A 15,574-nucleotide genomic window follows, 5' to 3' on the forward strand; every position below is an offset into this window, starting at 1 on the left:
TCATCTTTGAAATTTTACCAATTTAACAGCTTCCCTTTCTTGGTAACAATTTCATTGCTAATTCTATTTTAGCCAGGTTAGGCTTTTTGTGATTATCTTCTCATATCTCTTGCTCATCTGATCCACCACATGTCCCAGATCAGCTTGTCTAGGCCCTATCCACCTTCAGTGTCCCACTATTTAATAGTCTTCTTTGCTTATTTAGAAATTCATTTTATAATGCATTCATTTAAATGCATGATCTATCACCAAAAAGGAAGGCAATCTTAGAAAGCATCTGAAAGAAGGATCACCTGAAAAAGTCCCTACCCAATTGGATCCAGAAGCCGTAGCTCTGATTCTATGAACTCATTTTTATATGGACATCAGCCCTGAATCTGTAGCTGTTGTACAGTCAGACAACCAACTTAGAGCAAAGATCAGAATTAGTAAAACAAAACAACAACAAAAACAGAAGAAAGAATAATAATGAGAAAATCATATGATGTATAAATGAAAAAAATCAGTCCTGAATATCAGAAATAATTAACAGTGAAGAAGGATAATAGTGTAAATGACATAGACATCAATTATCATTGTTTTATACAGACATTTAATGGATATAAATCAATTGTTATATATAAAACACATAGACAAAAAAACTCTAAAACATCTTAGTCAATCAACATTTGACTTGCTTTCCTAGCAGAAATGGAGGCCAAAGACAATACCAGTTTAGAATATAAACTCCTTTGTAAAATCTCACAAAGAAAGGATGATTATGAACAGTATTTCTTCATAATACAGAGAGAAGGTAGAGAGTAAAATCAGTTTAAAGAAAACTTGGCAGGACATTCAACTAAGTAAAATTATCCTTTGTGCATTTGAAGACAAGAACAGAAAAAAAAAATTAGAAAAGATCTGCAAATATATTTATAACGAACTTTTCACCGTCAAGTAAAGCAAGAAATACTAATTGTGAGATCTCACATCAGAATCCCAGATATCCTTATAACTTATGCTATAGAGAACAAAGTCCAAAAAAGCAGCCCAATTATACTGAATGCTCATTAAAAAAGGTTCATGGCTAAAGACAACTGTTTGTTTTTTGTAACTTTAAAAAGATATTACTTAGGCCCCTTTTGCCCATCAATTCACCTCCCCACAAATAGAAGCCCTCCCTTATAACAAATAAAGCAAAAGAAAGCAAGATATTGGTTACATGTAAGAATGTATGTGCCATTAGTGAATCACATCTCTATCAATAGGTAGAAAATATGCTTCATTATCAGTCTTCTGAAGATAATGATATATCAAAGTTCTGGAATCATTCAGAGTTACATTTCCTTTTCCATCTTGTATGTTGTCTTCCTTGTTTTGGAAACTTTACTCCACATCAGTTTAAATGTCTTTATATTTCTGTGAATGTTTCATAATATAAATCATGTCATATAGAGCATTAAAATTTTTAGTTGCTGTTTTGTTTTCAGTTCTTTACCTCAACAAAAAGTGCTGCCATAAATATTCTTATATATAAGATTCCTTCCTTTGGTTCCTGACCTTTTTGGAGTATATGCCTAATAGTATTCTTAGTCATAGGATTATGTAGTTTAGTGACTGGGGGAGTAGTTCCAAATCATCTTCTAAAATGGTTGAACTAATTCACAGGTCTAAAACAGTGCCCTAATATGATAGTCCCCCACAAGTCCTCTAGTAATCTTTATTTTCCTCTTCTATCACCTTTGCTATGCACTGAAGAAACAAAGAAACACACACAAAAAATCAACAGTCCCTGCTTTCAAGGACCTCAGTCTAATGAGAGATATGATATACAAACAACTATGTACAAAACAAGATATATATGTATGCACACACATATATATATGATAAATTGGATATAAGCTCTGAAAGAGATAATACTAAGAAAAACCAGGAAAGGCTCCTTGACTTTACCTAATACTTGAAGGAAGCTAGAGAAGGCAAGAGGCAGAGGTGAGGAAAGAAAGACTTTCAGGCATGAGGGACAACTGGCAAAAATGCACAATCATGAGATGGAGAGTCTTGTTCTTGGAACAGCAAGGTAGCCAATATCACTGGATTGTAAATCACCCTGATTATAGAGGGAAGGAAGATGTAAGGAGATTAGAAAGGCAGAGAAAAGTCAGGTTCTGGGACGTCTTAAAACCAAACAGAAGATTTCATACCTGAACCTGAAGACAATAGGGAGCCACTGGAGTTTATTGAATAGTGCGATAACATGGTCACGCATGTGCTTTAGGAAGATCAATCCGACAGCTGAATGGAAAATCTCCTGGACATAAGATGATGAACATTTACACAAGGGTGGTGGCTGTCAGAGGAAAGAAGGCAGTGTATGTGAGAAATGTCAATAAGGTCAATTCAACAGGACTTGACAACTGATTGGATATGGGGTAATGGCAGTGGTAAGGCAGAATTAAGAATCAAGGATGACACCTAGGTTGCAAGCCTGGGTGATTAGGAGAATGATAGTAATCAAAACAGTAATAAGGAAATTAGAAAGAGAGGAAGATAGTGAGTTCAGTTTTGGACATGTCAAGTTTAAGATGACTATGAAATATCCAGTTCTTGACCAATCGGCAATTAGAGATATGAACTTGGAAGTCTGAAAAGAGGTTAGTAATGGATAAACATCTGAGAATCATCTGCATAGAGATAATAATTTGAATTAATGAAAGCTGATGAGATCACCAAGTAAGATAATATGGAGGGAAAGGAGGTCCCTAGAAAGAGTGATGGCTAATACCCAAGGTTAATGAACAAGATTTAAGAAAGATTATCCAGAAAAGAAATCAACCAAGAAAAAGCAATGTCATGAAATCCTAGAGAAACGAGGGCATCAATAAGAATAGGATAATTAATCAAAAGCCATCAGAGAAATTTAAGATTAAGGAAAAGATGAAATTTGAAAAGTCCTGAGATTCGGCAATTAAAAGATCTTTGGTAACTTTGTAGAAAGTTGTTTCAATTGAGTGATAGTGTGGGAAACCAGAATAAAGAGAGTTAAAAAGAAAAAGGAAAGCAGGTGGCAGCATTAATTGTAGATTACTTTCTTAAGGAACTTAGCTTGAAAGGGATGAGAACTAGAGTATAGTAGATAATGGAAATGGCAGGAACTAGAAATTTTTGAAGAAGAGGAAGACATGAGTATGTTTGTAGGCAGCAGGGAAATATCCAGTAGAGGAGAGATGAAGCAGATATTGGAGATGACAGAGGGGATAATCTGTTGGAGAAGACTGGATGGAATGGCTCATTTGGACATGCAGACATGGCCCATTTCTTCATTTGAGGCAAAGTGAAAGGAGATAGTGTTGAAAATATCTGAATAATATGAGAGGAGGAGGAGAGGTAAGAGGTTGCTTTGGGCAAATGTGTTTCAATGTTTTCAGTAAAATATTAGGCAAATTTCTTAACTGAGAAATTAGAGAACCCTGAAAGATTTGAGAATAGATGAAAAAGCTTCGAAAAGTTACTGAGTGAATGGAATAGTGAATTAATTAGCAAGTTGTATGCCTTGCCATAATGCAAATTCAGTTGAGATTATGTAGCATACATTTGTAGAGGACCAAAAAGCACAGTTATGTGATCTTTTCCAGCTTTTTTCAATAGCATGTGAGTAGAAGTGAAGGCAGAAGATGGTGGAAGTAATTCAAGTAATTCCAGGGAAAAGAACTGAGAGGAGATATTGAAGGTCATGGTAAGAATAAAGAACATGATTAAGGGCTGCAAGACAAAGATAAAGGTAAAATGACCATAGATTCTGATCAGATAAAGGAATTTCATGGTTCATGATTATAGTAGTAGAACTCTTGCATGATAATAAGATCAAGGTATAACTATTTCTGTGTGTAGTTGAGGTCAAGTGGAGGAATAAGTAAATTGAAAAACTGTCATATTGAGTGACTGTCAATATATGTGTTGAAGTACCCTCACACGAATGCAAAAGTTGAGAAGAGAGAAATTGTAAGCACAGAACTCACTGAGGAAAGGAGTATACTAGTAGGTTGATGGTTACAGGTACCAGAATCTTGCTTGGGTAATAAACATCGATTGAATGAAAATCAAAAGACGAGAGGTTACTGAATGATCATGGTAGAGGGCAAGTGTGAAAGTGGCAGTGGGAAGCTAGGAGTGTTCTCCCATCATAAGCTGTGTGTTGGGACATGAAAAATGTGTAACGAGTGCTGGGAAGAATAGCCAGGGAAGTAGCATCTTTAGGAGGAAACAACTCTCAGTGAATGCAAGAAGATGGAGGTAGTATGAAAGAAAAAGTTTTAAGCATTTAAAAGAAGACTGGAAATTAGTCAACCAGAATTGAGCAAGCCCTTACTATGTGCCTGGCACTTTAGGTTTTACATGGCTGGAGGGAGTAGCTTTAGAGTGATATGTTAGGGGAGGTTGGATTGAGAGGGATAAGAACAAAAATAATAGATATAAAAAACAATTGGTTTCCTTTTTTTTTTTTCATTTCAGAACTGTTTAACTTCTTTGACCACTTATCTATCTATGGGGAAAAAATGGGTCTTTTTCTTCTATAGTCTTCTCTAAAGTTTTTTCATCTACTTTATATTTATACTGTATGTGCATATAGATATATATAGATATATATCTATATATATAGGCTCATTGATGTTTTAATCTTTTCCTAGTATATTGGACCTTTATCTGATAAATTTGTTCTATTTTTTTCAAATTGTTTTCCATCTGACTCTGACTGCATTTTCCCCACTTAATAGTATTTTATTTTTTTCAATTACACGATAGTTTTCAACATTCATTTTTGTAAGATTTTTGAGTTCCACGCATTTTTTTAACTCCTTTCCTTACCTCCCCCCTCCCCAGTACACATAGCAATCTGATATAGGTTACACATGTGCGATCATTTTAAATTTCCATATTAGTCATGTTGTGAAAGAAAAATCATAATAAAAGAGAAAACTACAAGAAAGGAAGAAAAAGTGAAAACAGTATGCTTTGATTTGCATTCATTCTCCATAGTTCTTTTTCTATATATGAATGGCATTTTCCATCACAAGTCCATTGGAATTGTCTTAGATTACTGTATTGTTGAGAAGAGTTAAGACTCTTGATCATCATACTGGTCTTCTTGTTGCTGTGTACAATGTTCTGGTTCTGCTCACTTCACTTAACATCAGTTCATGTAAGTCTTTCCAGGCCTTTCTGAAATCAGCCTGTTTATCATTTCTTATAGAACAATAATACTGCCTTACATTCACATACCATATTGTATTGAAGTATTCCCCAACTGATGGGCATCCACTCAGTTTCCAGTTTCTTGCCACTACAAAAAGAGCTGCTACAAATATTTTTGCACATGTGGGTCTTTTTCCCTTTCTTATGACCTTTTTGAGATACAGATCCAGTAAGGGTATGCAAAGATTTATCACCTTTGGACATAATTTAACTGCGTTTATTTTGCTTGTGTAGAAGCTTTTAAATTTTAAACAAAATTGATTTTATCTTTTTTAATAATTTCTGTCCTTCATTTAGGTAAGAATTCTGTCCTTAATCATAGTGGTGAAAGATGTCTCCTTCCTTTGTTTTACAATTTTTTAATGCCACGACCCTGTATATTTAGGTGTTACGGAGTTTATGACGGTATGTGGTATGATATAGTTATTTAAACCTAACTACTACCAGAATATTTTCCAATTTTTTCAGGTAATTTTTGTCCAACAAGGAATTCTTAACCCAGTATTAAGTGTCCCTGAGTTTAGCTGATACCCTATTATATTTGTGTATAAGACTTGTTTACTTAATCCATTTCACTGATCAATTTTTTTAACCTGAACTACACTGTTTTAATGATCCTTACATACTGTATAAGAAGGTTGAAACTACCCCATCTTGCTACCTTAGGAACAACATCTCAATTAATCAGTCCTTCATAGCCTTTGGACTAAATGCTGAAGGCTTAGAATGATAGAATCATGTTAGGCTGGAAATTAAGGTGGTACCCATCAACTGGAGAATGAACAAGGAGATCAATTTGTAAAATAACAATATATAAAAGACAAGCAACTTTGAAAAACTTAAGAATTTTGATCAATATGATGACCAACTACAATTCCCACAAAGTAATGATAAAGCAGGCTTTCAGGTGATGGACTCAAGGGGCAGACTGAGATTTTACTCTTTGGACATAATCAGTGTGGAAATTTGTTATATTTGACCATGTATATTTATTACAAGGGCTTCCTTTTTTCTTTTTTCTTTACTTTCATATGGGGTGCTATTTTCTAATAGACTTGATTATTGCTATGTTTGTGTATATCTCATTTCCTATTCCTGCTAACTCCCCTACCTTTATCTGTTAATATGCCTTGCTATTACTTAACCTCCTTGCCACCTCCCCACCTTTTCCCTCCTTCTTTATCCTATTCCTATTAGTCTACGTACTTTATCCCATTCCCTATTAATCTAAACTCCATTCTCTACTCCACTTTATCCTCTTCTCCCCCATTATTCCTTTTCTATTAATCTACATACCTTATCCCATTCATCTACATACCCTTCTATACTCCTAAGTTATCCTATTTCCTTCCCCCTTATTTCTTTATAGATTTTAGAGTGCTATACCCTTCTTGGTATATGTGTGTGTATGTGTGTGTGTGTGTGTGTGTGTGTGTGTGTGTGTGTGTATGGTTCCCTCTTTAACCTATTCCCAATTTAAGTAGTTTTTCAAAACTATCACCTATCTTCCTCCCATCCATTTCACTGTTTTGGTTCTTGCTATCACCTCATTTATATGGAATTTTTATCTTTTCCTAGATATTTTTACTTTTTAGAGTACATAATACACAGCTTTACCCCAGTGTTTCTTTTGGACTACCCAATTACTGTCAAACATGTACTTAACATTTCCATGTATAAAACAATTTGTCCTTTAGTTCCTTGAAATTAGTCTTTGATGTTGGTTTCACATGGTAAATTCCTATTGAGTTCAAGTTTAAGACAAAATCCTAAAAATCTGTAGTAAATTAATTGAATGTCTTTTCATTCAATATTATAATTTTGCTGGATTATTATTTTCAACCATAACCCTAATACTTTTGCTTGTTGACATATAGTATTCTAGGAGCAGCCATCTTTTATTGTATCTCTACAATTCTTAAAGCACCAGCATATTTGAATTGAGTTTAGTTTTGCTTGTAAAATTTTCTCTTTAACCTGGAAGTTTTAAATTTAGCAATGATATTTCTATTTTCCTTGTAGAATCTCTTACAGGTCATTGGTACTTTTTCTACTTCCCTTTCTTGTTCTATCACTTCAAGATAATTTTCTAATTTTTAAAAAATTTCTTGTATTATTGTGTCAAGATTTTTTTTTTGGCCATAGCTTTAAGTTGTCCAATTATTTTGTTTTCTCTACTTGATCTATTCCCCAAATGTTTTTCTTTTTAAGTGTTTCACTTTTTCTGTTTTTTTTTTCTTATATTTTCTTTTATCATTTCTTGGTCTCAACTTCACTGCTTTTCCCTTGCCCAATTCTGATTTTCAAAGAGTCATTTTCTTCTTTGAGATTCTGGATCTCTTTTTCTAGTTGGTTGACTTTTCCATAATCTTTTTTCTTGGTTTCTGTTTAAAAATTTTTTTTCCTCAATCTCTCATTTGATTTTTACAGTCTTTTATTTCTTCTATAAATTATTTTTGGGCAAATAGCCATTTTAAAAAGAGTAGGGAAGATTTTAACTTCAGTATCTTCTGAAGATGAGCCCTGGTCTTCTCTATTCCCATAGTAACTTTCTATGGTTGGGTCTTTTTCTGCTTTGCCTACTCATTTAATAATTTAATATTATCACCTCTAGTACTGGGATGGGGGTGATATGGTGCCTCTGGCTTCAGGTCTTCCTTCAGTTCCTCCCCACCCACTTTCTGACCTGGAACTTAAAACCAGAACTCCATCCTCTTTATAAAAGTACAGGCAGTCATCAGGCTCCCTGCTCCATGGCTTCTGCACTCACCAGGTGTGCTGGTTCTTTTCTTGCCCAGGGCCACATAATAGCAGCACAGCTGGGACTGGCTTTTTTTTTTTTTCAAATCATAAGAGGTTCTCTCTCAATCTTTCCCAGACTTAAACCTCTGGGGAGATGTTAGGAAGGTGAAAATTCCTGGGCTCTACTTCCTAACCCAGCTAGCTCCAAGGTTCCCCAATTGCTATTTCAGAGGAGCTAGCCTGGGGGCTTCTATACTTATCAGTTAATCCTCCCATCCTACAGTCTGTCAGTGGGGCTTATTCAGTTGTCCTAGGAATATCCCTGTTCTGCCCCAAGTCTTACTAGTTTTTCAGTGGTTTATGTTCATCCTGAGGTGCAATATTTTTATGGGAGAAATCTGGAGTGCTTGGAATTTTCTGACTTATCCCACCATCTTCCTGAAATCCTACCACTTTAGATTTTTGAGGGGAAATGTGGTAGCCAATCTCTGGGGATCCCAGTTGCCAGAGCCAACTAAGTATAACAAATTAATGGATGGATGGATGGATAGATTTAGAATTTAACAGCTGAGATGCCTAAGACCTATTCCTAGGAGCTGTTGGAAATAGAATGGGGCTTGATCCTAAGGAACAGGACATTTATCTTTTACTTAAAGCCCTGGGGACTAAAGCCTAGCAGATCTAATCATAGAACTGCCTATCCAGAAAACTAAGCAGAGGTCTTGTCCTTTTCCTCCAGGCTTCCACATCTTTGTCTAAAGATTCCAAGATATCTAAGATCCAGAGCCTACCTACTTTTTGCCATCATTTCTCCAATTAGCTATGATTATGCAACTTGTTTTGTCCTTTGTTTTCGAAGATGAACAATTATATCATAGGGTGTTGTCTTGGCTTGTAGGTGAATTGGATTTAAGTGGGGCAGAGTTACAAGAAGTCCTCACTCTCTCTTCCTGAATCATTGAAGTGCAGTGGCAAGGCAAAAGTCTAGATACCTGGCAATGAATGGCCTGAGATGCAGTGGATGACCTTGGTGGCTCTGATGTCTAACCAACGGCCTGCTTCAGCCACCTTTATGACTATAGGAACAAATTCATCCCACCATTCCAGCTTCATATGTTTGGAACAGACATCCCCCTACTTCACCATCGGGTTTGAGGCCCATTGACTACCCATAATCTGGTTCACCAGCATCTGCTGAGATGGTTTCACTGGGGTATGGCCACTGCATATGCTATTATAGCTTCTTGGAGCCACAGGTAAGAGTTAAATGAGTCAGATAGTCACCAAAGGTGAGTGAGCAGCTCTAAAAAAGGGCTGGGCAAAGAGAAATTACTAGGAAGCAGTGAGAAGACTCAACCAATACTTACAGATGATGCAATTTTGTTTAAAGTATTACTCTGTTTAAACCTACAATATAGTCTCCAAATCATTTCCTCTTTACCATTTTCCCCTTTATGTTGGAGGTATATTCCATGGCTACCTTTGGCATATATTCATATGCTTTCTCTGTTTTTTCCATGTGCTATTTAAAAATTTTAAATAATACAAACAAAAAGAAATGCGTACTCTAAACAACTGTAAAAAAAATTAATCTAACTGGTCTACTAAGAGAAAGGCAGATAGCTTTCTCTCTTGTCAGATACAACTGAACTCATGATTTGCTCAACTCTTGTCCTAGACCACCCAGGAATCAGTCTAGACTGCTTGACTGCTCAAATAGCTTGGGTTAATGAGAGTCACCAACTTTTCCTGCAGGTAAGACGAATTGTGTGAAACAAACCTTGCCATCTGCCCTGTTGCTATTTACTAAGGATTTCCTGGCTTTACTACTTTCTTTGCTTATATGCCCTATAGTTTCCCCCACTATGATCTGACCTACTGATACTCAGATGCCTGCCTGGGCCATGCAGTCTGCTCCTATGGCTTTTAGGACTTAGGATTTTTAAGTCTTTACATTTACGTTACAGCTGAACTCTCTAATATTTTGTCTTCTCCCCAAGTGTGAACTTGACGATAAATTCTCTTTTTCTAATTGTTATCCCTAGTGCTGAGTATAGCACTTGGAACTTAGTAGGAACAGAAGTTCAATAACTACTTTGTCATTGATTCATAATATCTGATTTATGGCTCTCCTGAACCTTCAGATAAATGCCATCTTTATGAAAAAAATTACCTTTTCCATTTAGGAAAAAAAAAGAATTTTGCAAATATAGGGGAAAAAAATTAACAGCAAAGAGAGAACTTGGTAAGAAGCCCAAAATGGGTGTTCAATGGTATTCTGATCAATAATGATGTTGAATGTTTCACATTTAAAATTTATTTTCTTTTTTTGTAAAATGCTCTTTACTTTTGCAATTCTGGATACTGGTTGCTCTTACAAATTTGTAGTAATTTTTTAGCTTCTGGATGTCAAATTCAAGTAATTAAATTATTCCTGATTAAAGAAAAAAAGACTAGTCAAGCTCTCACACCAAAGGTGAAGTTAGCATAGGAAGGGAGCTTAAAAATCTCTAAAATAATTAATCAGAGCACTATGGCCAGAATGTCCACTTTTTCTAGGGTTTGGATTCCCAGAATACTTGAGCCTGATCACTTCAGATTAGAAATGAGGAACTGCTTAAAGATCCGTCAGATATTCTTGGAAGAAGTCTAGTGAATTTTAGCCTCCAACCATAAGCAACCACATGCTGTTAGGAGTTCCTGTCCAATACTTTGTAAAATGTGACAGTAATGTTATGGAAAGAATACTGAAGTTGGAGTCAAAGACCTGGATTCAAATGAAAAGATGTGTGATGATTGGGGAAAGTAACAATCTTTTTGTGACTTGTTTCCTGTCTCTGTAAAATGAGAATAATAATAGTATTTATGCAAAATACCTCCCAGAGGTATTGTGAAAAAAGCTCTTTGTCAACTGGGAGGTTAAAAAAAAAAAAGGTGAGGATCAGAGATGATATAGGACTATTAGGAAAAACCATCCATGGCCCTTTATGGATATCAGAAAACAAATCAAGAAAAATGCTAAGAATTTGGCTTATGTATGTAAAATACCAATTATATTCATTTTCTTATTGTGTTAATTATTATAAGGCACAATGATGATTATTTATAACATTAAAAGTCAGATTAATTTTGTTACTCTTAACAGATAAAAGGCAGCTGGATGGTATGATTGGTAGAGTATTGGGCCCAATGTCAGGAAGATCTGAATTCAAATTTAGTCTCTGACATTATCTTTGTGACCCTGGGCAAATCATTTAACCTCTATCTGCCTCCATTTATCATCTGTAAAATGGGGCTCTTAATAGCACCTATCACCCAAGATGGTTATGAGGATAAAATGAGCTAATCTTTGTAAAGCACTATGGAAATCTTTGAGTATTATATAATAAATACTAGCTATTATTATTTGATTATAACAATAACCAAAATAATGTGCACATAGCCTTTTGTGTATACACATAAAGTGTTTCATTCACATCATCTGTTGTAGCTAACCTCAAATTCATGTATTTTCAGACTAATTAAAAAAACTAAAATACAGGCTATTAAACATCGATTTGGAAGCTTAAGTCAGTGAGTTGGTGGCAGAGACAATTACATTGGCTATTTTAGATACCATTTCTTTATAGCTAGCTTAGGATAGGAAAATGGCAGTGACATTAGCTACCACTTAAGAGGCAAGACATAGAAACATAAAAGGGGCCCACAGAATATTAAGTATAGCATTGTTATCCAACTCCATAACCAGAGAATTATAGATTAAGCTCATATTCACTCTTCCCTCCAGTTATTTTACAGAGCAATAATGTGGGCTCAGAGTAGTGGTGACTTGCCTGAGGTCATATAAATCGTGTTGGAGATTGTCTTGGAGTCCTTGAGTCCATCACTCTGTGCACTAAAGCACACCCACCTCTTATTCTTGGTAACAAAGCCCTGCAACCTGACCCCAGACTTCACTTCTCACTCCTTTTCTTTCACTTGATTTGATCTATGGTTTTGACCTAGCTTCTGCTTTTTTTTGCCTCTGGCCTTTCCAGCTCCATGCATGCCTTGGGTACAGATTAAGCCTTGGCTTAAAACAGGACAATTCCTGTCTTTACCTGGATAGGAAATTCCTGATGAAGCCTTCCCCAGCTCCCCAAATTTGAAAGTTCATGGTACTTGCTCAATCTTATTTAGCCTGTGACAGGAATGAGGAAATAAGAGGTGACAACAAAGCTGAGTTTGACCATGTTAAAAAGTCTTCTCTAGCTATCCCAAGTCTTCAATTTCTGAATTCTTAAAAAGAAAAAGACAGAAGCAATCCTATCACATCACCACTTTAATTTCCCTTTGTATTCTGTGGTGACATATTTCCCCTGAAGAGAAAGGTCAAAATTGATTTAATTCCAGCCAAATCTCTGAGAGGAAATTACTTTAGGGTGGGCAAGTGAGGAATGAAGAATAGAGCTTCCATCTGACTAATTATTATCAATTGATAATCATAATGGGAAGCACACCAGTGGCAGGCTAATGTATGAACATTAAAAAGCAATAAAAAGAACATTTTTAATGTATTAAAGAGCATTAAAAAGACAGCTCCCCCAAACCCTCATGGGTTGCCCACTAACATCTAAGAGAAGCAGCCCAGAAAATGGAATTCTATCTTAAGAGCCAGAAGGCTTGGGTTCAAATCCTATTTTTGAGATATTTTTGCTCTCTGACCATAAATAAGTCATTTTATCTCTCTAAGCCTTACAGGTTATTAGACAACTCTTTGACTGCATTTGGGTAATAAGTCCTCAAAAATGCTTCATCTAAAAAAATGAGACAGTCAGCAGTCAGTCAGTTTTAATGTCTAAAAGGATCAGAAAACCTAGACTGTGTTTATTCCAAATCATACCCTCCCATGCTCACCAAGTTATTCTGAACCAAAGGAGGGTGTTTAGCATTTTGTCTTGTAATTTAACAAAATTATTGTTGAGGAAGAATCAACAACTTGGACATAAGTCAAATCAACAAAGGTCTTTGTCTGCCCTGTAACAGAATAAGTGAAACTGGAAGGATGATTGAAGAAATAAAGAGCATTTTGTCATTAAAGATTCGTCCAGCAAAACATAATTGTTCAGAATTTTAATACTATTGTTATTCGAATATATGCACATGAATAGGGGAGGGAACAAAGTTAAAAAGAAATTGACAGAGCCCAGAATAAGAGGTTTAGAGTTCAAGGAACAGGATGAGATTTCTAAGCCTAAAATAATTCTAATATGGTTTATAGGAATGTGCAAAGTGGGGGATAGGAATACTGATTTATATTCTCGATTTAAATAAAGTAAGATGCTCAAATTTGCTTACTTTGAGATGGAAATATATGACTTGGAAGTGTAGAATAGGAACATGCTTAAACCTGCATCCAGTTCCCCACCTCTGTCACTCATTAGTCATGTGACTATGTCACTGATCTCTGAAACTTTGTTTGCTCCTCTGGAAAATAGGAATAGTAATACGTGTAGTTTTACCTCACAGGGTTGTTGGGGAAGGCCCACAAGATAGTGCATGAAAAGCTTTTGGCAAACATAAAGTGCTATATAGTTGTCAGTTATCATCACCATCATTATTAATAAGCAAAAAAAAAAAATCCCTAATGCTTTTATTCCCCCGCCCATATAAAACAATCTCCCTTCTCCCATAGAAAGTAGCATCTTGCTCAATCCAGTAATAGTGAAAGCAGAGAAACCCAAACTTATTGTGGGATCTCTTCTACCATTCCTGGCTTGAAAATGGCAGAGAAGTCAAGGATACTCTCCGTCTCTAAGACTCAGAGTATTGAGTGGCATCTCTGCAGGTAAGTGGTGCAGTGGATAGAGCACTGGACCCAAAGTCCCAACGACTGGAGTTCAAATTTGACCCTGAGTAGATTCTGTCTGCCTCTGTTTGCTCATCTGTAAAATAGAAATAATATAGCACCTCCCTCCCAGGATTGTTATGAAAATAAAATGAGATATTTGTAAAATGTTTTGTAAAACTTAAAACGCTACACAAATCCCAGCTATTATCACTATTATTATTAATGAGTCCTTATACTCTTGGTTCAAGATCCCTTAATATAACTCAAATGTTCACTGAAAAATATTGTTTTTTTAAAAGCAAATGGGTATTTATAAGTTCAAACCTTTGAGATTTATGTGCAGAATACTCTCGCTTGCTGTAATCCTTACTTAGCAACTTATTTTATGTATGAATATTCTGAAGATGTATGAAAAGAACATGTCAGTAAAATAAAATTTAAAACCGCATTTTTATGAATATTCTTAGGGTGTTTTTTTTAGACCTCCTAGTGAAAAGCACGTATTCCAACGAAGTCTTCTGTCTTCTAGGGAACAAGGAACTTGTTTAAGAGGAAATGAAGTTCCTGCCTTCCCAGTCTTTGCCAGCTAAGGAGTCCCTTCAGAGATAGTCTGACTATGGAATACATCTTAAGGCCAGGAGAAATCTCAGAGTACAGTCCAACATTAAATCAGTGATGACATCATTAAGGAGCTGGAAATCACTTGCTTTTCTTCCAAAGTCTTTTATAAAGAAGATAGTAGAGGAGTCAGCGACCTCTTGGTGGAACTGGTGGAGGTGGATGGAAATTCTCTCTGCTAGGAGGTCTGAAATGAAAAAAGAGAAAGCTGGTTGAGAAACCAATTAGATGGACTCCAAAGATCTATAATATGTAACTCAGTATGTACAGCATGCTCATACAACAGTTTATACAACATGCATACCCATTTTGACACCCACTTCTTGTGACCATATGTACATGAATGTGTTTGGTGCATGTTTTTTTAAGACAAAGAAAAAGGAGCAATAAAGTTAAGGACAGTGTTTTTATATTAATTTTTTTTTTCGATTCTGCAGCTCCAGTGGGTAAGAGATCAGTTTAATAGAAATGAATCAAGATTAAAATAAAATGTTTTAGCCTATGGCATGGCTAAAAGATTAATTAAAATAAAGGGACAGGGGGCGCTATTTTCTTCACTGAAAAGAATGGGGTTGGAGGTAGAGAAGAAAGAGGAAGAGAAAGACAAAGAAGAATAGGATAAGCCTAGAGTTCTAGGACGGCTACAGCAATGAAAGCTTATACAAGAATCTGAGTATTTTGCTTTTCTGTATTCATTTGGTTTTACTTTCATCTCTTGTTTTATGTGTACCTTACATTAGAAGAGTAAAATATTCCTCTATCTCTTAGATGATTGATCTTAGTCATACTGAAAAATGTTGCACAGAAGCAGCTTGGTGATTGCTATTAACTTCTGTTTTATTTTATTTATTTTTTTTTTTTTTTGTAGATTTATGTTGTATCTAACTATTTAACTGGACAATAAAAAACAATGTATGAGTGTGTTAATCTGCTGATTCTCTAGGGTTTTCTAAGTAAACCATCACATTAGGAGATAGGCAAAAAGGAAAAAAAAAGATTAAATTATCTCTATGTTCATGCTTTTAATTTATTTCTTTTGACTTATTACCAATACAAACATTTCTAGAACTTTGTTGATATCAGCAGTGGGACAAAGGTGAATACTTGTGTTCTATTTATTGTGATTAGTTTATCATACTAATTTCATATTAC

The 15,574-nt window shown here is 35.3% G+C and overlaps 1 protein-coding gene across 1 annotated transcript in view; it reads right to left on the reverse strand.

Annotated features, from left to right (window-relative positions):
- Positions 1 to 14,235: 14,235 nt before the first annotated feature.
- The window catches only part of PIK3AP1 (phosphoinositide-3-kinase adaptor protein 1), a 138,922-nt gene continuing 137,583 nt past the window's right edge, over positions 14,236 to 15,574 (reverse strand). Inside the window, exon 17 of the mRNA XM_003755200.4 lies at positions 14,236 to 14,609. Coding sequence (XP_003755248.3) covers positions 14,552 to 14,609 — 58 coding nt within the window. The 3' untranslated portion in view covers positions 14,236 to 14,551. The remainder of the gene's footprint in view (positions 14,610 to 15,574) is intronic.

Source organism: Sarcophilus harrisii, chromosome 2 (genome assembly GCF_902635505.1).
Source record: "Sarcophilus harrisii chromosome 2, mSarHar1.11, whole genome shotgun sequence".
NCBI classification, from domain to species: domain Eukaryota; kingdom Metazoa; phylum Chordata; class Mammalia; order Dasyuromorphia; family Dasyuridae; genus Sarcophilus; species Sarcophilus harrisii.